Source organism: Poecile atricapillus, chromosome Z (assembly GCF_030490865.1).
Source record: "Poecile atricapillus isolate bPoeAtr1 chromosome Z, bPoeAtr1.hap1, whole genome shotgun sequence".
NCBI lineage: Eukaryota > Metazoa > Chordata > Aves > Passeriformes > Paridae > Poecile > Poecile atricapillus.
Window position 1 is genome coordinate 20,406,652 of NC_081289.1, and position 20,195 is coordinate 20,426,846.

At 42.2% G+C, this 20,195-nt stretch overlaps 1 protein-coding gene across 1 annotated transcript in view; it reads left to right on the plus strand.

Moving 5' to 3' along the window:
- The window catches only part of LOC131593048 (protein O-mannosyl-transferase TMTC1-like), a 134,465-nt gene that overhangs the window by 12,742 nt on the left and 101,528 nt on the right, over window positions 1-20,195 (plus strand). The window contains exons 3-5 of the mRNA XM_058865223.1: window positions 1,149-1,222; window positions 2,370-2,546; window positions 4,421-4,621. Coding sequence (XP_058721206.1) covers window positions 1,149-1,222; window positions 2,370-2,546; window positions 4,421-4,621 — 452 coding nt within the window. The remainder of the gene's footprint in view (window positions 1-1,148; window positions 1,223-2,369; window positions 2,547-4,420; window positions 4,622-20,195) is intronic.

Sequence of the window (20,195 nt, forward strand, 5' to 3'; positions counted from 1 at the left end):
GAATCATCTTCAGAAAAAAAGTCGTTCATGAATACCAGCAGAAATTTACAGAACAACAGCTCATATTGGATGTTCTTTCAGTCGTTATAAGGAAACATTTAAAGACATAATCATTCCAAAACTGCAGTCTGTTAGCACAAGGAGACACTTCTGTAGCTAAAAGGAGTCTTGCTGTCTTTGAGAAGGAAAGGTAAAGTCCACACTGCATAAAAGAAATGCTCTCATTAGCTGAGGTACCATTGACATCACACTGCTCTCATTCCAAGCCTTTGTACATGAGGGAGGGAAACAGCTCCTGTGGCTGAGAGCTTTTGAGGAGAGATTACCTTAATAACAAAAAGCCACAAGCTTTGGAGTTACTCCCTGTGCTGTGTTGTGTGAACTAATCAGCTAGGATCCTTTTGATAATGCAGCTTTATATTTTAAGGGAGGTTTTAGAAGAGGCAATCTTGGAATTTATTTTTGTCTGGGTTAGAACTTTAAAAGGTTAAAATAAATGCCAGAGCTCTGAATATAACTTAATTATGTAATCTTAATAGGGGTGAAATTTCAAAGGGCCTTTTTTTTTTGCTTTATGGGTGATTTTTAGATCCTTATGAAATAGGATATTGAAATAACTGTAAAAAAGAGTGTTTATCTATTCTTCTTCAGTATTCCCTTTTTTAAAAAAAGATTTTGTTCATTAATCTGTAGAAAAAACTCTTGCAAACTCAGATTGTTCAGGAGGAATAAATACTATAACACTATCCCTTTTTGGTGATAAAGTTCATTCAAATATTACTTATATAGTAAGTAATTTTCTTTAACAAATTTCAGTACTGGGAATTGGATACATTTCTCATCTAAGCCCTATTATACAAAATTAAAACAGATCCTTAAAATTGGCATTTTCTATATAACTTTATTAATATTTTATTAAGCAAAGAATGACTTTACTGTTGGCTTACTCATTTGTTTTGCCAAGCTAGAAGTGCAGCAGACAAAACTGTACACTATCCAAGTAACATTTTGGTATGCGGAGGGAGGGATAACACTGAAAGATCAAAAGCTTAAAATAGTAGCAGTGAGCATGGGTTGTTGAGGCAGTCACCGAGTGTTTTTACATTTTTAGATGTGTTTTTACACCTGTGTGTCTCCTTCCCTTTCAGGTAACAGGTATAGTAGGCAGAGCAGATGTCCTGGCCTGTCTACTCTTTCTGTTGGCTTTTCTCTCCTATAATAGGTACGTGGTAACGTCATGAGGTTCTTAAGTCTGAGGAGGGGCCCAAAGGCAGCTGTCAGTGTTTGGTGGTTTTTGGCAGAGGTACTTCCCACAGCTCAGCGCTCTATGGAAGTATCCTGGCCCCTGCTTGTGGCCTTGGTGATGCTTATTAGAACAAAAACCCACAAAACCAGAAGTCAGCGTGGCCTATCCCTCTTCCACTGACATTACAGCTGGCCATACACCAGAGGAGGGCTTGTAAAAACGATAAAGAAATGTTTTCAATGCAAGGCAGGTAGTCTGTATGTAGAGTGAAGAGCAGACACATGCCTGCCTTTCAAATGTGTGCTGTGACTGTGGCACTCTGGAACACCTGGTCTGAGAGAGTTAAGGAGTGTGTCTAGACCATTAGTCATCCTTTTCAGATGAAAACTTGGCACTGCTTGCTGCTCTGTGTTCTAAAACTGTAACTGAACAAGTATAGATACAGAAATAGCTTACTTGGATGGGGTTTCTGCACCTTTTGCATTATTTGCAGTTTGAAATAACATTGTTTGCATTCAGAAATAGCACCATGTCATCACAGCCACAGGGAGAAACTGCTTATATCCCTCTGGAGCTGTCTGCTACAAGCCCACAATGCTGTTCTCTTCTGAAGGTTTCGAGGGTGTGAAACATAGTGACCCCATAGGAATCTGCCTGTTTGATTTCAGTATTTTCCTGCCTTCTCCCCTGTGATAGGGGCTTGCTGCCCAGTCTGTTAATGATTAGGACACATCTCTGACTCAGGGGAGTGTGAGTGGGATGGAGGAATTTTTGCTTGCCTTGTGCATTTTGTCCCATAAGGAGAATTAAGCATGTGTGTTCCACATGACAGAAAGCAGGTGTTTTTCTGCCCTCTCTGTACTTACTCTGCCTTCCTCTGACTGTTTCAAGTCTACTTTATTTGGTTTCACCTCCTGTGCACCAAGAATTCGAGTAGCTCCCCATATTTGCGTCTTCCTGTCCTGTGGCTGAGCCTTTCCTCATTTTAGATTGTTCATGTCTTAACACGTTCATGTCAACCATCTTAAAGCATTAAGGAAAAGTGTCTCAGTATTTGTGTGATGGTAGTAAACATGAAAATAACAGAGAAGTTAAGATATTTTATGTCAATTCTGTTTTTCAGGAGTGTGGATCAGCTTTATGTTGGGGAACATTTCCCTCCCACTGCCTCCCCATTATTTTTGCTGCTTAGTTTATTCCTTGGGACGTGTGCAATGCTGGTGAAAGAAACTGGAGTCACTGTGTTTGGTGTGTGCTTGGTTTATGACTTCTTTTCCCTCTCCTACAATGGACTCAAATTGTAAGTAACTTGTTATGCTCATGGTGCTTTGCAGGTGTTTTCACCTGTTAGTCTAAAATATGTATTATTATGATTATACAGCACTGGGGGAGATGGACTTGCCCTGCTGAATTTGATGGTACACTTTAGATAAATTTGGAGGGGCCCAAAATTTCATTCTGTGGTTTTAGGTTTATTTTGGATTTGTTTTTTGTTTTCATTACTGTCTTGCTGCCTGATATCTTTTGTTGGGTAAACTGACCAGATGTGAAGAACTGATCCCTAAAATGCTGAATTTACCCTGGCAAGACTAACATTTATTTTTAGTGTGGGAGTTCTGACTGAAGCATCAACATCTTAAAATTTCTCTGGCTTAACTCCTTCCATTCACAATGTCTTGTTGATTATTCGGTCACAGTGCCATGGGTTTAGAAATATTGTATGATGCTTAGTGGTAAAAACAGGTTTGATATTTTTCTGTCCTTTCAGAACGGAAAAAGAGGGAAAATACCCATCCAATTCTATCTGGAATAATTAGCAGCTCTCAGAAGTCACTGTAGAAAAATTAAATACTTTGAAGGTTGCCCCCCACCCCCACTTAGTGTCACAAATGACTATGATATTTTCCATCTCCATTCAAAGTCAGAAATCTTGTTTTATTAGAAGCTGTTTTTTATCTGTTTCTCTCCCAAAACATCCCTGATGCAATCTGTGAGTGAATGTAAGAGCTCACTGAGAATGGGAGGTCTCACTCCTCATATCATTTCTTGTGTTTCCACTGGTGCTGCCCCACCAGCTCTGGAACTTGTCACACCCTGCATGAGCTTGTGTGTACCTGGGTTATGAAAAGGACACTGAATTTGTGTTTCTGCAGTGAATTAAATGAACAGAGCTGGCGCAAGGTGAGAGCAGCAACTGCAGGGAGGAGAAGGAGGACTCTCAGGAGCATCCTGGCTTCCCTCCCTTTGTGGCCCTTTCTCTGGGCCCTAATGGGGACAGACCACGTTTCAGACCTGCCCTCTGGCAGCAATAGCAATCAGCAGGCAGGTACAATGGATCGGCAGGGGATTCCTCCTCTTTTCAGTGGATAAGTAGTTCTTAGTGGTGTGACTGGTGGGCAAGCAGCCAGGGAGATTTCTGGGCACTGACAGCCAGCTTGCTTGTTAACACTTGCGTTTACACCCTGACAGGCGTGTTTCAGGAGCTGCCTGGCTAAAGGGAATACAACTGTTAATTAACTGGAGGGAAATCTGTGCCTTCCTCCTCCCTCCTTTCCTCAGTCTCCCCCTTCCCATAGGCCTGCATTCCAGGGGGCCTCTTCGAGCTGTATTTTTGTTTCAGTGGCAGCCAGTTCCCCAGATGTGGCACTATTTATCTTGCAGGAATGAAGCTCTCTAGTCCACATGTGCTGTATTTTCATATCTCCTCTGGTTGCATGTATTGTGCATTTATGTATCTACTTGTGATGCTCAAGGTTTTATGACTGCATTTGACTTTAAGGGGCAGCAGAAAACAAACAGCCTTCTACGTGATGCTGAAAGCTTACCTGCTCCTTCTTCCAACCTTGCTGTTTAAAAGTGGTGGAACATCATTTGTTTTCTGGATCAAAAAATTAGGGGTGCTTCCCATCTTAACAGAGGTCCAGAGAACAGCTTGATACAGGAGTGCTCAGCTTCTGTCGCTGTAGTATTAGATCTAGGTAGGAGCTAATAAATGCTGTCCTCTCAGCACACAACAGCTTTGTTTTGGATTAAAGAAATGCCGTCTGTTGTAGTTTGACACCGTGTTGTGCTGATTTCATAGCGCTCAACCCTTCGCTAAGTAAAAGCGCAAAGAATCAAAAGTCCTTCAATCCTTTTTTTTCCCCTTTCCCTTCTTTTTCTCCCTTTTCTCAGGAGAAACGGGGGCATTCACCAGAGGCCTGTCCGGCCTGCCGTGTCCTCTGGGTGCAGCTCGCCGCCGGTGCCGCTGTCCGGCCGGGAGAACGGGAAGCAGCAGCGCTTGGCTCACCGCGGCGCCTGGAGCTCCTGCCACCCCGAGGAGCAGCCCAGTGGGGGCCTGGCCGTGCCCAGCAGAGCCATCTGGGCCATTCGCAGGTACTGCTGCCTGCTCCTGCTCCATTCCAGTCTATTTTGCAGCTGCCTTTTGTTTTAGCCGTTTTTATCCTGAAATTGCTGTGATTTTTCTTGTGCTACTGGAGAGGGAGGACGGGAGAAGGTGGAAGGAGGGTTAAGGGAGTGAGGAGAATATCTGAGGACTTGTCAGCTTTTTTGTCCTCTTTGATCCTTGTATTTGTCCCTGTTGTCCCTGATGGATAGTATCATAGAATTGTTTAGGTTGGAAGAGACTTCTAAGATTATCAAGGCCAGCTATTACCTCAGCACTGCCAAGTCTGCTACTAAGCCCTGTCCCTAAATGCCACATCTGCACATCTTTTAAATACCTTCAGTGACTCCACTGCTTCCCTGGGCAGTCTGTTTTTGACAACCCTTTCAGTGAAGTAAATATTCCTAATATCCAATTTAAAACACCCCTGGCACATCTTGAGGCCATTTCCTCTTGTCCTGTTGCTTGCTCCTTGGGAGGGACTGATGCCCACAACAGGGAGCAGGAGGTTATCAATATAAAAAAACATCTCCTATCTTGTTCTGTCATCTTGTTCCTTGTTTCTTTTACTCCTCTTTCTTCCTACTGCTCCTTTCTCCCTCCTTTGCTTTATACTTTTTCCAGATGCCCTCCCTCTGCCCCCGCTTTTGGGAAGATCCCTTTCTTACACAAGGGGAATGCCTCTTGTTTTCCAGCCTCTTCAGGAGAGGCTGCAGAGGCTGTGTTGGATGGAGAGCCCGTGCACGTGGGATGGCTTCAGAGTGAGCTCCTCCACGCTGCCAATTGGCATTTGCTTTTTTGGCAGCTGCCTCTTCAAGTGTTGTCAAGGATTTCTGCTCATGGCAAATCAAGCCCTGCATGTACATAGCTGCTTTCTGTTTGAAAAGGGGCTCTCATGGTGGTGTAAGCTGCTCAGCTGCTCTCTTCTCAAGTGACTGGCTGTGTACAACACACTTGCAACAACTTGCTGTGTGAGGGTTAGCTGTGGGATGCCCAAAGTGGAGCTGGCTTGGTCCCAGTGGCTGAGAGGGAAGCACTTCTGTGAGAGTTGTGCTGTTGACATATTACATGAGTGAAGTAGGAAGAACTCAAGACAATTTCTCCATTAAAATATATTGTTTAAAAAAAAAAGGACAAAAAAGTAAATCCTTGCCATAGAAAAAAAAAAGAAAGAAAAAATGAAGTTGCTGTCAAATCTGTAAGATTAATTATGCAATTTTTCCTTGTAATTCACATTTGTCTGACTTGTGTAGGTCTTCTTGCGTGGCAAAAGGATGGGGGGAAAAAGCTTTAAATATTTCAGAAGCTCCAAAATTGGTGGACAAATTTGGCACAGTGAAGTAGCTTTAGGTATCGTATTTAGTCTACCAGATTACTAATTGTAAGGTTTTAATTAGAATAAAGTAGTAGTGCACTGATCTGTACTTTTAAGTACTTGTAATATGATCAAGTACATTTCTATTTAATAATAATTTATTATACATCTTACTAGAGCTAACTGAAAAATGCAGGAAATGTAATGGAGGAATTAAGGGAATTGGTCTAATTAGCAGTAACTGGAGCTAGTTATGTAAATTCTTGGTGCAGAGATATTTTTATTCTTTATTGTCACTTGCTCTTATCTTCAGCTATCCAGTGAATATGTGGGTTGCAGTCCCAGTTGCCTTCAGGAGTAAGGAATGAGTTAGTCTGGAGGAAATTGTAGGTTTTATCACCACAGTTTATTGCAATTTTGGGGAACGTTGGCATATGCTACTGAAATGAGGTAACTAGAATCTCTTGTGGGTTGGATCCATCTCCCTGAGTTTTAAAACCTGAAAGAGGCTTGTGAGTGTATGTGCCTTTCCATGTGATATAAATGGGGAAGGACAGACAGGAACTTTCACCTTGTGGTTGGGGTAAAGCCTCAGTGCTCTCACTGGGGTGTGCTCTGTGTCCTGTTGAAAACCAGTATCAGTGGCAATCATCACTCATACTCTTTTTCATGATTTGTTGAAGCCACTGGAAACTGGGATCTATTTTTACCTTTTTTTCCTTTTTTAAATTGGTTTTGGTTCTGCCATGTCCTATGTGCCTCACACTCTGCATTGCTAAATGTGGTGCAGCCCATGAACACCTTTGAGCCACCTAATCACACTGAAGGTTTTCAGCTGTATAAATAGCTGGGGACTGCAGACTAAGCTTCTTGAAAAACAGGACTCCACAATAGCTTGCATACTTTTGGAACCGAAATCTCTGTTTCTTTTTGGTGTCCTAGAAGCTCATTTTTATTGTGTCTGTTGATGGGGAGACTCTTCCCTTGGAGTGGACAATAGACTGGAATTAATGCTGCTATTTTCCATGTATATGAACGGCTGCATAAGTTTTGTGGTGTTTTTTTCTTTTTCTTTTTCTTATTTTTTTTTTTTTGTGGTTTATTTTTATTTATGTACTTTATTATATATATTTTTTTTGCCAGGTTACAGAAGAAACAGGTGTACCTGGAGCTGTGCCCAACAGCATCACTTTAAATCTTGTGTTGTATGTGTAAAATAGAGTGTGGGAGCTCACTACTCATTAGCATTGTGGGAACCAGGCCCAAAACCCCATTGATCCAGAATCCAATGAAATCCTAAAGGCTATAGCAGGGATAAATGTGATCTGATGACTAAACTGGCAGTGCTGTTGTTTCCTCTTAGAGTAGCAAGGGAAAGAAGATAGAAATGCTCTGCAGAATGTGGTGCATTCCAGGGATGTCTGTGCCGGCCCTAAGTTTGATAGACTGTGAGGAAAAACATGTTGAGGTCATAACACATCATCCCTGTGCAGTGTGCGTGGTCAGGGTTTGAGCTGAAACAGATGCTGTCCCTCAGCATGAGGGAGGAGCAGAGGGAGAGGTGGAGGGAAAGCTCTGGCACACACAATGTGGGACTCTGCTTGGCTTTTCCTTGCTGGCTGCTTCTATTTCCAATCCTTGGGTAGCTATGATTTTTTAATTTATTTTTTTTTTTTTAATTTTTGACTAATACAATAGTATGGCACATTTCTGCTTAAACATTAAATTACTGTTCAGAAAGCAGAAGTCTCAGCTGAATTTCTCTTCCTTCCCCTGGCCACACAGTGCAACGCTATGTCCTAGATTTGTAACTGATACAGGCAGAATGGTGTGACCCGTTTCCTAGATGTGGGCTTTCATGTGTGCAAACTTCACCTTTTCTTGAATTTGTTAGAGGGTGTTTGATAGAAAAGTGGGAGTATGAAACTGCCTGGGTTATAAAAGTGTGAGGAAGACACTTTCTGTTAGATGTGGTACAACTTTATTAAATTTTGGTTAGTTGTTCCTAGTTGCACTTACACACACCCCAGAGATCAGCAGTGGTTGCTTTCATGTGCAAAGTGCAGCAGCAAAAAGCAGTGTGAGCCTCTGAGAAAAGCAGTAAGGTAACTATTATTTCTGTTGTATGTTTGCCCCCTGACAAATAAGGCAGAAAGCCTGGGTTCTTGTCTCTGGCCTCGAAGTTCCTTGCTGTGCAACAGCAAAATAGCAAGTTAGTGTTAAAGGGCTTTGCAAACACCACAGCTAAAGCTGGTGGAGAAATTCCAGGACAGTTTGAGGTTCAGTCTGTGGTGAAAAAGGTCTGGAAACCTAGCAGGCAAAATGCTTTTCTTTTCTAGGAAAGCAAAATGAGTAGTCTGGAACATTAAGCAATAGAGCCAGCCTAGGCTTTTTCCTTCCTCTCTTACTGGCCATGTCCTCAGGGTTGTGAGATTTTCCAATAAAGGATCAAGCTCCTAGACTGTGATGCTCTGAGCAAAGGTTGGTGTTAGATTGCCTTTGTGTGAAAGCAGAGAAAAGGAAGTGCTGCATTGTTGCTGGCTATAGGCTGAATTCTTTTTTTCCTTGACTGATATTTAAAATGGAATTGAGAAGAGGACAATGCAAGTTTGCTCCAAAAGGCAAGTTGGGCCCTGAGTCCCAAGGCCTAGGGAGGCACAGTGTGTGCTGAAGGATGGCAGATTAGGTCATTGCTCTCCTGGGATCCATGGGATGCTGCTTCTGTGGCAAGTTTTCTTAATTCTAGCAGGCTTGCTGAGGTTCTGCCATTCTTGCTATTTAGTAAGCTCAAGTTATGAATGAAGTTTGGCTGTCTCTGGGGAGGTGGATTGCAGAGGTGGGTTTGGCCTGTGGTTTATTCTTCTCTGAGCTCAGTTCTAAAGATGTTTTTTCCATTGTGAGTCTGAGCAATAGCTCTCTCTACTGCTGTGTCCGTGCAGTCTGTGTAGGAAATGTTGTGTGAACCTTTCTGAAGGCCATGAATTCCCCTGTAGTCAGTGACAATATTTATTGTCATGCACAGATGGTACCTGAGGCCACCAGAAGGCTCTGCTAGAATCTAGAAACATGTCAGATGTGAGTGCCCCTATGCTTACAGCTTTGGATCCAGCCGAGGATTCGCACACTCTGGCCTGCAACTGTCTTCCAGAGAACCCTTGTGTAATCTTGGGAAAATAATTACATCTCTCTGTTCCCATGGCATGTGCTGGAAGATGAGGCACAGTAATGCATGCTGTTTTTCCACCTCAATTTGTGTGATGTGCTGGTTGTCTTCTGTCCTCCTCCCCAAAAAGAAACAAAGCCAAGGGTTCTCTCTTAGGCATGCTTGTACCATCGTGTGTCTGAATTTTTGAAATCTTCAAGTGCTGTTTCAGCACAAGTAACTGAACTCGTTGCTTGCAGACTGAAGTTTAGCTAAGAACAAGTTAAGTTAAGTGCTTTGGTATGGTGATGACTAAGGTTGCATGCATGCAGAAAAAGACTTGTTTAGATCTCATTGTGCTGCAAAAATATGCGCTCGCCAGGTAAGAAAGATCTGCCTTCCTTGTGGCCTCCTTGTGTGTTTTTATTGTGACAGTCTTTAGTTACACTATCACATGGCTTTTTCTTTTTTGCACATTCCCTGCTCGATTCATTGCCCAGAATGGATGGTGCTCACTTAATGAGTAACTATTCGATATTTTGTTTCTTCCTGGTCCGGAGCATTGCCTTATGCCCTATTTACTTCATGCTATTCAAGTCCTGCTCTGAGACAGATTTACAACTTCTCAGTAATTCCTGTGTACAGGCTACCAAGTGCTGGTATTTCCTTGCAGTGTGTTACTTAGGTCTGTAATCTTCTAAAGTACTTTTGGTATTGTTGTGGATGTGTAACTTCCCTTACTGTTCAGAACAAACAAAGTGAATAGCCAGAAATTTTGTAGTGGGGAACTACATGGATGTTAAGAGTCAAACTCACCTTTGTATTTACTTCATGGACATCTGCTGGTTGAGCATGCAGACTACCTGGTGGCAGCAGAAGAATGTGCTCTATTGGAGTCAGTATTGAGAGGTGAGGGACCTTTTCCTTTAGATATTTGCAGACAGAGGAGGCGGAATGAGAGGATGTTCCCTTCCAGACTCGGAGAGGAATGAAGCATGTGCAGCTTCTTCTGGCAGCCTTTGCCTTCCTCTCTCCCCAGTTTGTTGTCCTGCCTCTTCTGCTGCAGGCTGTCCTCATCTTTTCTCTTGTTTGCTTTTCCTTAATCATTTAATTGCTTCCAGTCTTTGCTCTCAGGCTTTGCCTTTTGGATCTTGCTCCTTTCCTCAAGAGCTACTGTGTTAGTCTCACTGCCAGGGTCCCTCCTGTACTCCTGTCCCCTAAGTCCTTGCCAAGCCAATTCAAGGGCCCTGATCTGTGTCCTTGTACTGCCTCTTGCATCCTCCATCCCCCACTCCTCCCACCTCTCTGGTTCAATCTTCTGCCGTGGGAGCTCTGCCCAGCATGGGGGCAAGGTCCCTCCAGATTCTTTCAGCTTTCAGCATTCACTGTCCTTGCTTATCTCCTCCTCCCCTCTGTGTGGGTTTCTGCTCCACAGGCTGCAAACCCCAGTTTCTTTTTGATCTCATCTCTCCAGCTTTGGGGGTTCAGCTCTCCTCTGCCCTATAACTAACTCGGGAGTTTTCCCTCTGCTTGCTGCCTGGGTTCCAGGAGGAGGGAGCATGGAGAGCCAGGCAGAAGGCAGGAGCCTGCTCTGGTGCTTGGGGTGGCATGGAGCCACAGCTGATCTCACTCTTGGCTTCCTTGTGGCTGGAAAAGTAGGCACTTGTGCATGCACTTGTTTGAATAGAAGAGGGCTGGTTTTCAATTTGACACCCTTTGTCGGATCTGTGTTTCAGCCACTGTTCTGAATAGCACTTTTCTTGCAGTACAGAAAAACAGCTCTCTCCCTTTTAAAGTACTTCCTAGAAGGAAGAGGAAAGTAAATAATTTCTCCTGGACTATTTATATGCGACAGTACCAAGAGGCCCTGTTTATTTCAGTAAGCAGCAAATAAACTGAGTAGTTTGCCTTCATGTACATTGAATGTCAGAAAAAAGGTACAAGACTGAGTCTGATGTTATTTTTCTTAGCTGATGATGACTTAGCTTTTTTGGGTTTTTTCCTTTCTAGAAAAGATTATTTAGTCTTCTAAAAGTTCTTCAGACTTTGATTTAGTTCATGAAAATCCATTTTTGTGGAAATTGTGGCTGGGACAAAGAATGGTGCTGCACAAAACAGAATCAGGAGGAAGAGTTAATGACTGGTCTTGGTGCTTTTGGGTTTCTTTTTTCCTCATCTTCTGACAGATGCTGATCGCTTATTCATTCGTGTGCAGAGGGAGAAGGTTCTTTTCTCTCATTAATGGGAATTGCATTTAAGCCCTGCAGTTGCAGTCACTTCATTGTACGTCAGCCTCTTCTGTTCCCTGTGCTGCTAATTGGAAATCCCCAATTTGTAGGTGCAGCCTGTGTGTCCCAGAGCTGACTCACAGGAGTCTCTGTTCATTCCCTTTACTTCACAGGACTGCCTTTCCATTCACAGTTCATGGCAGTCTCATTAAAGCAGTGTTTGAAACAGCAGCGTGCCCGTGCTCATTGGCTTTCTCTGAAAGCCCTGTAAACCAGTGTTGAAGAATTAACAGCGGCTGAGAAACAGGAACAAACCCTAATGGCGTGCCAGGTCACTTTCCTTGCAGTAAATCTGGGTTAGTTTGGCACAGAACAGTATCTCAGTCACTCAGGAAATAACAAAAAAACCCCAACCACAACACCTGAAGATGGATGATACCGAGACTTGCAGGTATTTCCCTGGGTAGCAAATCTAATGGAACAATTTCTCTCTTACACTTTGACTTCCAGACACATTTTTTGACATCTTTGTGAAAACTTTTAGGCTGTTCTCAGGAGTAAAGGACTCAGCTGTAACTACCTACCTCATTAATGACTGGTGCTTTCCAAGCTGGTCCATGTCTCCTCTGTGAACCTGGTAATCACAGAATGTATTAAGGGAGGGACAGGAGACTCTCAGGACTAAGTTACTTGGTTTTAAGTGTTCACAGGCTGATACAAGCAATCATTTTCTCAAAACCACAAGGACACCAATCTCATCAAGTGTGACTTTAGGTGGATGGTTTCATTTGTGTGATAAGTGTTACTTTGATTTTTTTTAATATGAAGTAGCTGTTGAGATTTAATATTTGGTTTAAAAAGTCTAAAAAAAATAAAATCTGCTAGCATGTGTTATGTTTCTCCCATCCTCCCTGTAGGCTTTCCAAGATGAACAGATTCTTCCCTGACTAGAAACTTAATCTTCAACTTAATCTAAAGCAGAGTATTAAATCCTCTTTCACATTTCTAATGCAGTTATCCCAATATTCTTTTCCAATGAGTGCATTAGAAACCTTAATCTTCTACTTGGCTTGGAAATGCTGGAACACACTTTTCTCTCTTGATCTTTGAAATGCAGATTTTTTGTTTCTATTCTTTTAAGCAATTTCCAGAAAGTGAATATCCAGGAAACTGCGGCGCAAAAGGGACTCTTGTAAATGCATTCCACATTCCCAAACATCCGTGCTAAAATTCAGATATTGGCCAAAGTAAGCCATGAAAGGCAAGGTTTGTGCTTGGGCTGTTGGAATGTTGCTGTGGAGTGTTTGCTTTCCAGGTCTGATAGGTCTTGCAGCATCTGGTGGCACCCTGCTTTGCCTTACAAATTCTCATTGCCTGCCACAACTGATCACAGAGTGGTTTAAATGATAATCTTCCACTGGAATATGCTGTGGTGGTCGTTTTGATTTTTTTTTTTAACCTTCTTTCTAAAAGTTAGGTTTGGTTGTCTTAAGAAAATATCATTCTTTTGCCATGTGGATAATGCAGCTGTTCCCTCTGTTTAAAGCTTTGGTTGGCAGCATATTTGCTGTAGGTCCTTTGCTCAGGCTGCGGGCTGAAGTCTGCTCAAATCTCTCCTTTTGTGACCTGTGAAATCCCTTGGTTTTGCAAATCAGCTCTGGTATGAGGAAATATTAAACATAAAATTATTACTTGAAACTAACTATGGTTGCACTTTGGTTGTGCTAGTATAAAAAGTATGGAAAAAAGTACAGTTCCATTTAATCTGTGAAAGGTACCAACAAATCCTCTGGGTGTTCTTCTAAAGAGGAAAATTAGCAGGAAAAGCTGGACAAGAAAGTTTTCCACTGATTGTTCAAAATAAAATTCAGGGAAAGAGCAATTATCAGTTAGAGGTGGAAGGGAGAGGGAACATTGCCTTTATATCCTCCCCATAAAACACAGCTTTATCCTGTCATACACACACATACAGTTCCTTCAAGACCATGCTAGGAATTTCTGTAGGGACCAAGCTGGTGTAAAATTATGGCTTTGGGTTCTCTTGGAATATTTTGGTACTAGGTGAGTTAATTGTATTTACCATAATCTCTGCCTAATCTCATGACAGCAGCTTGTATGACTGCACCTGTGAGTTGTCCGTAAAAATTTGAAGCAGAGATGTTTCTTCTGTTTTCTGGTAGTAAACTCAATTAATTTGTTGTTGTTCTCCCTCTTCTCCCCTGTTCTCTCCACTGTTAATTATGTCACATACATTTCAGCAGATTAATTCCTTACAGTACAAATGTTTTTGGTAAAAGCATCAGGAATTTTAATTTTAGAAAGCTGCCACCTGGTCTGTGGTCTAAATGGCTTCTAATGCTGGTCTTTCTAATCAATCTCTTATGGTCAGCATTCCTTTGCTGATCTTGGCTGGCATACTGTGGATTCACTGTCATGACCCTGCCTGTGGTCCTGACTGGCATCTCCATCATGGAATTACTATGGAAAATGAAATTCCTTCATTCATTGCCCATACAAGCTTTTGGAGATGATGGATAGCTTTCCATCCAGAAGGCATTTGTTCATGCATTTGGTCTAGTGCTATACATCAATATAAATAGAGGAATTTTTGAATGATATTTCTTCAAGGGAAAAAAACAAACCAAAACAACAAAGAATTCATTTTAGTTTAAGTTAGGATTTGTCTGTTGAACTCCTATCAGTATATTTAACATAAAAGAAGAATATATCAAACCAGACCATCCATCTAGCTCTCTGTTCTGACCATGGTCATTACTGGATGCTTACTGAGAAGAGAAGAACGGGCATGGGGCTAGGACAGGGTTATCTTTCCTTACTGTGGCTGCTGAACATGTGCCAGGCATTGATTTAGAGCCCATGGATCTGGATGCTGTATCTAGAGCACTGTGTTTAAGGATCTCTGTGGACCTCTACTCCGTGGAGTTGCCTCATTTCCTTTTTAGAATCCTTCTCTCCTCTGACTTTGAGGGTCTCTTGTTGCTGTGAGTTCTGTGATTTTAATTGCACACCATATAAAGGAATCATTTTGTTTGCTTGAAACGTGATAATTTCATTGGGAGCCATTTGACTTCGTGTGATAAGAAGTAGAAAGTAATTTTGCTAGTTCCCTTCCTCAGGCCCTTCATAATTTTATGGTATTTCTATGTGCACTCCCTTCCCAGGGTGGAGAGCCCTGTTCTCTTGACTTTCTCCTCACACAGACACCATTCCATGTGTCTGATGAGCCTTATTACCCTTTCCTGTACCTCTTCAATCTCTATGAGATCCTTTGGGAAATGGGCAGAGGAAGGGAAGGTCTCAGAATATCACGTAGTACCCCAGATGCTGGGACTTGGATTTTTATTTATTATATTATTACTTCTGATTTTCACAAGCTGCATTTTTTTATTTTTTGGTGCTGATTTATGGCATCACTTTTTTTTTTATTGTTTATTCTTTTGTTTTGACTGGAGTCCGCTCAGGTAATATGTACAGTAAAAATCAGAATGGAAAAATCTGAGTATATTTTATTGCTATGTTTTCTATTGTGTGTACTGGCTTTGGCTGCATCTGCCTGGCCTGTTCCCCATTACAAGGGAATGGCTGGGCTGACATGCTGAACTGAGCTAAGAGGAGCCAGGATGATTTTGGGGCCAGAGATGACACCATCAAAGTCTGTAGCCGCTGTATCTGGTTACCTAAGTTACCTAAATGTGGATTTACAAGATATCCTTCCCTTCTTAACTGCTGTTTGGGGATCAGTAATATCTCAAAGAAACCTTGGGCAAGGCTTGTGGGCTGAGTTGAAGGGCAGAATCCCCTCGTGTCTATGTTCTATCAGTCAGGGAGAAGCATTACCTCTCTAAACCAAAGGACAGAAAGTTTGAGCATTTTCCCAAATTCACAAACATAAAGTCTGACATAAAAAGCAGAGTCTTAATCCAGAATTTCCCAAATCTTAAGCAGATCCACCTCAACAGAAGTTTCCTCCCAGTAAATTGACAATTTCTTTCCTAAAATTTGCTGAAAGGATAGAGCCCCCCTTTTGTTCTCTGCTTTCCTGGAAGCTTAAAGCTTCAGCATTTGTCACTTTTGAGTGTTAAGATCTAGACAGTGCAAGCCATGAGAGCTGCTGTCCCAGGGCTTTCATGTCACTATTTGTTGCATTATTTACTTTGATCTGATTTGGCCTCTTGACTCCATCAAAAGCGCCTTTCAATGTGAATTAATTAAGAGAACTGTATTTTCCTCCTTCAATTGCCTTTAATAGCAAAATGCTCCCAGGTGGCATTAAGGAAGGAGAGAAGTGGGTTTTTTCTCTGCACAAGCCATGCTTTTGTCATGGACCAAAGGCTTTCTCTGCCTGCCCTTACACTTTGGGAGTCTGGTGATTTTATGGATTGAAGGTGCTTTTTCCTGGGAGTTTGGAAATGCCAGAACCGAATGAGAGCACCTCAGTGGCCTACCAGCCCAAATGAGCAGCTTTCTCATAACGAAGATGACTTTAATATTGCAGCAGAACACTCAGTTAATTATGAGGTGTGAATAAGGAATATGTTTCACAGTGCCTTGGCAATTTTCTGAGTTCACTGATCCGTAAACAAGATTATTCCCTAATAGTCCTTCATCTCTGCCATTATTGCACAAGGATATTCAACTTTAAATTAAATTAAAAATTATCATCGTTAAAGTTAGTTGAGCCATGGCTAATCTTTTGAGAATGTTTCCAGGATTAACTATTTTAGATTTGCTCAGTTATTTGGGGAAGAGAGATTTTTTTTTTGTCGTTCTTCCTGTGCCATTTTTATAAAGACCACACTGTAGCAGCCTTCTGCTGGGAAATGTGAATTAGACCAGGTTTTCTTTCTTTCTTTTCAAAGTCCTTGACACTTCAGGCAACTGATGTTTTAGGGGGGGAAGTGCTTCTTCAAGGTACATGGTAATGTTTTTACAGTTCTTTCAGCTTTTACTAACCCAAGAGCAAGGGACTAAATTTGATTCCTGACTGCCAGCTGTCCAGCCCAGCTCTGTCTGTGGCCCTCAGCGTGTTTGGATGGGATGGAAATGACACAGGCTGTTGGTGCAGAGCTGTCACACAGTTTGTGATCTCTCTGGATTATGCAGAGCTGTGACACCTTGAAGGAATTTTTACCATTACTTGAGCGTCACTGTAGATTTTTAAGGTCAAGAGGGGCCATTAATGATCATATAATCTGAATTAGAGCATGGTGCAAGAGACAGAGCCCCATGTAAGAATTACTGCAGGAAGCCTGCATTTCTCATTTCTCTGTGAGCTGTCACACATCTGTCAGCAGCCCTGACTTTAAAGACTTGATGTGAGGGAGTATTTGAAATAATCCTTAGGTGGATGGTTGCAGCAGTGTGCTATTCTCACTGTTAAAAATGTGCCTATTTCTGGTCAGATCTATCTAATTTCAGCTGCCAAGCACTGCATCTCATTATGTCTTTTTCCAGTAGATTAAACAGGGCTCTCATTGCTGAAAGTTTTGCAGTCTGTGATTGTTGTCTTACCGTTCTTCCAGACACACAAAGGCTGGGCTTCCTCTGGGTACATGTACTCAGCAGTTGCTGTTGTGATGCAGTTTATGTGTTTGGATTGGAACAAGTCTCACATTAGATAGCTGGGTCCTGCTAATCACATGTCTGCACTGGCATGGAGATCAGAGTGGATGAAGAGAGCTTTCTAAGCATTTGCCAATCTTTGTTTTTTAAAGTCTTTTCATTTGGATGTCATGCTAAACTGTTGGAAAGCAGTAAAAGAGTTATGTTTTGCAGCGCAAAATTGACATATTGTAAAAGCTTTGCTGAGTAAAACCAACTGGATTAGAGTAAAATTAGCGTATCTTTGATAATAAATCCCTGTGGAGCAAGAACAAGCTCTTCCCATGTGCTTCCTGTGTTTTTAGCACAACAGTGTTTCAATCTTAATTGGAAAATTAGTCATATGAGGAGGTGCACTTGATCTTGCATCTGTACACACAGATGACATTTGGATGGTGTGCTGCTCCTGATCTTAGGAGCGCTGCCACGCATCAGCAAGCGCAAGTGCTCCAAGTCTGGAAATGACATTTTGTCTGGAAGGGCTGAGAGCGAACATGTGGTCTTTGAAATGCTGCACTGAGCCCCTGCTCACAGCGGTAAACTTGGAGGAAAAGGAGTGGAGAAAATTTGGAATGATCATCCCTTTTAACACAAGACTGTCCCTCACAAAATAGTTCCTAGCAGGTTTTACATTGAATTTACTTTTAGAAACCAGAAAATATATAGATTGATACTTTTATTTCATATCTAATATATTTTATAATCAGGAAGTGTAATTTCAGAGGGGAAAAATGCCTTCTGCTGAGTTGCTGGTGGCCTTACCTAGAGTGTGTCAGGAAAGCAGGGATGTCAGGTGTTGACTTACACAGATGATGCTTCATTTGTGAGATTCAGTTAGATTAAAGTGCAAAGTAATATGAATAATTTGGCTTCAGGTTCAATGTTTAAGAATGCATAAGACCAGAATATCTGCATTATGCCTTTACACCAGCAGAGACTGTGACCCAGCTGTCAGACTACGCTGTGGTTACCATTATCTTTTACATAATGATTTTTCATATTCTCATATTTGATTTTTTTTTTAAGCATCTGTCATTACCTCTCCAGAAACCCCTTACAAATTAGAGGTGCATCTTGCATAACTGAAGAGCAATTATTGTTCCATTACCAAGTAATGAAGTGCACACTTACATGAAAAGAACGATGACTCAAGATTTGATAAAGTTCAGTAAGATTCTTAAGATAATTTCTGGAAGTGTTTTTTGCCTTCAAAGCATTTATTTCAATGGGTGGCAGATCTTATATTGAGTATCTTACTTAAAAGGGTATTAAGGAAGAAAAAACATATCGCAGAGCTTCAAAAAGGGAGCTGTTTTCATATCAAACTCAAGGCAGATGTTTTGACAAAAGATGTCCCCCTGCCATGGGAGGACAGGAGGGTTTGTGATTACTGATGTTGATTTAGTGTGGTGATTCATTGTGTTCTTGTCCACCTGGTAATTTTGTCAGGACATGAAGGAAGCTTCAGGGAAAACAGGAGTCCTGGGAATTCAGTATGGTGTGGTCATCCCCCAGGTTATGTTTGAAGACAGCTTTAGTTTTCACAGAATCATTAAGGTTAAAAAGGACCCTCAAGATCAGAGAGTCCAACCATTAATCCAGCACCACCGTGCTCACCATTAAACTATAGCCCCAAAGTGCTTGGACAGCCTGTTCCAATGCCTGACCACACTTTCAGTGAAGAAATTTTTCCTAATATTCAATCTGAACCTTCCCTGGCACAGCTTGAGGGCATTTCCTGTTGTCTTATCACTTGTTACCTGGGGGAAGAGACTGACCCCCAGCTCAGTACAGCCTGCTCTCAGCTCTGCAGGGCTTCTTGTGACCCAAGGGCAGGACCCAGCCCTGCTTGGACTTGTGTCTCACACAGCTGGCCTCAGCTCATTGACCCAGCTTGTCCTGATCCCTCTGCAGAGCCTTCCTGCCCTCGTAGGTCAACACTCCCTCCTAGCTTGGTGTTGTCTGTAAATTGACAGAGGGAGCACTCAATCCCCTTGTCCAGATCATTGATAAAGGTATTAAACAGAGCTGGCCCAGACACTGAGCCCTGGGAACACCACCAGTGACCAGTCCCCAGCTGAACAGAACTCCATTCACCACCAGTCTCTGAGCCTGGTCATCAGCCAGATCTTTACCCCACGAACACCGCACCTGTCCAAACCATAGGCTGGCAGTATCTCCAGAGAAATGCTCTGAGGAGACAGTGTCAAAGGATTTAGCAAAGCCTCTTCCGCTGGATAGCGTTTCAGGGCTCTTGGGGGAGTCCAGATGGTGCTCCCAGGGCCTGCTTTTGAGATGTGGGATTGCCTGTGCAATCACTTGCAGGGTAATGCTCTCTGCCAGTTAGGAATTGTCTTCTCTTGGGCACCCCAAACACTGAGGTACTTAAGCAGGAAATTATTTTGAATATTTAGGTCCTTGTGTTTAATGCTTTTTTGAGTAGAGCTTAGTGTGACGATCACAGTCTGCTAATCCCTCTAGCAGAGTCCCCCAGTAAGTGGGACACATAATCATGATGATTACTGGGTCATTGCAGCAGAACAGCTGGTGTAGATTGCTGTAGTTCTGTTCCTGTTCAGCACAGACGAGGTTTCCACATCTCCAGTATCCTCATTATAAGGCTGCAAGCTTAGGGAATGGGATGGTTGGCAGTGCAGATCTCACCAGCTCGCTGAACCTGCCTCTTGAGATTCTTCTCACCTTCTTAAACTAAGCTTGGTGAATTTTAGATCATTGGTTTTAAAGGCCTTTCCCAATTGGTTAATGCTAATTTTCTTGGGCTGCTTCTCTGATGGGACTTGTTATGGCTTTAGCAAGAAGGGAGATACACTCTCTGATTCAGTAAAAGGAAAAAAGCCCCAAACCTAAAAAAACCAAGACAATCCAGAAGATAATCTGTATTAAGGAAGTCAAACAGTCACTTTTATCAAATGAACATCAGGTGGTAAGGGACTATTTGGCTTATCAGACATAAAACCTCTTATCATGCACAGGCAGTTATGTAATTCCTTTCACAGACTAGCTCAGTGCTGTGTGTGTCCAGTTGGATTGTCTCCAAGGCTCCCCTTTGAAGGCTATTTGTATGACAAGCTTGCCTGGAAAGCTTTCCTTCCCTTGCCTAAAGGCCTCAATAGCCAATTCTTGCCCACTTGATTATTGTGTTTGTGCATCTCTTTTATCCTCCTTCCTTTTCCTGCCTGTGTGTTAATGTGTGGGCACACAGAACTAGAGAGACTGTCGAGGTACAAAACTCGAGG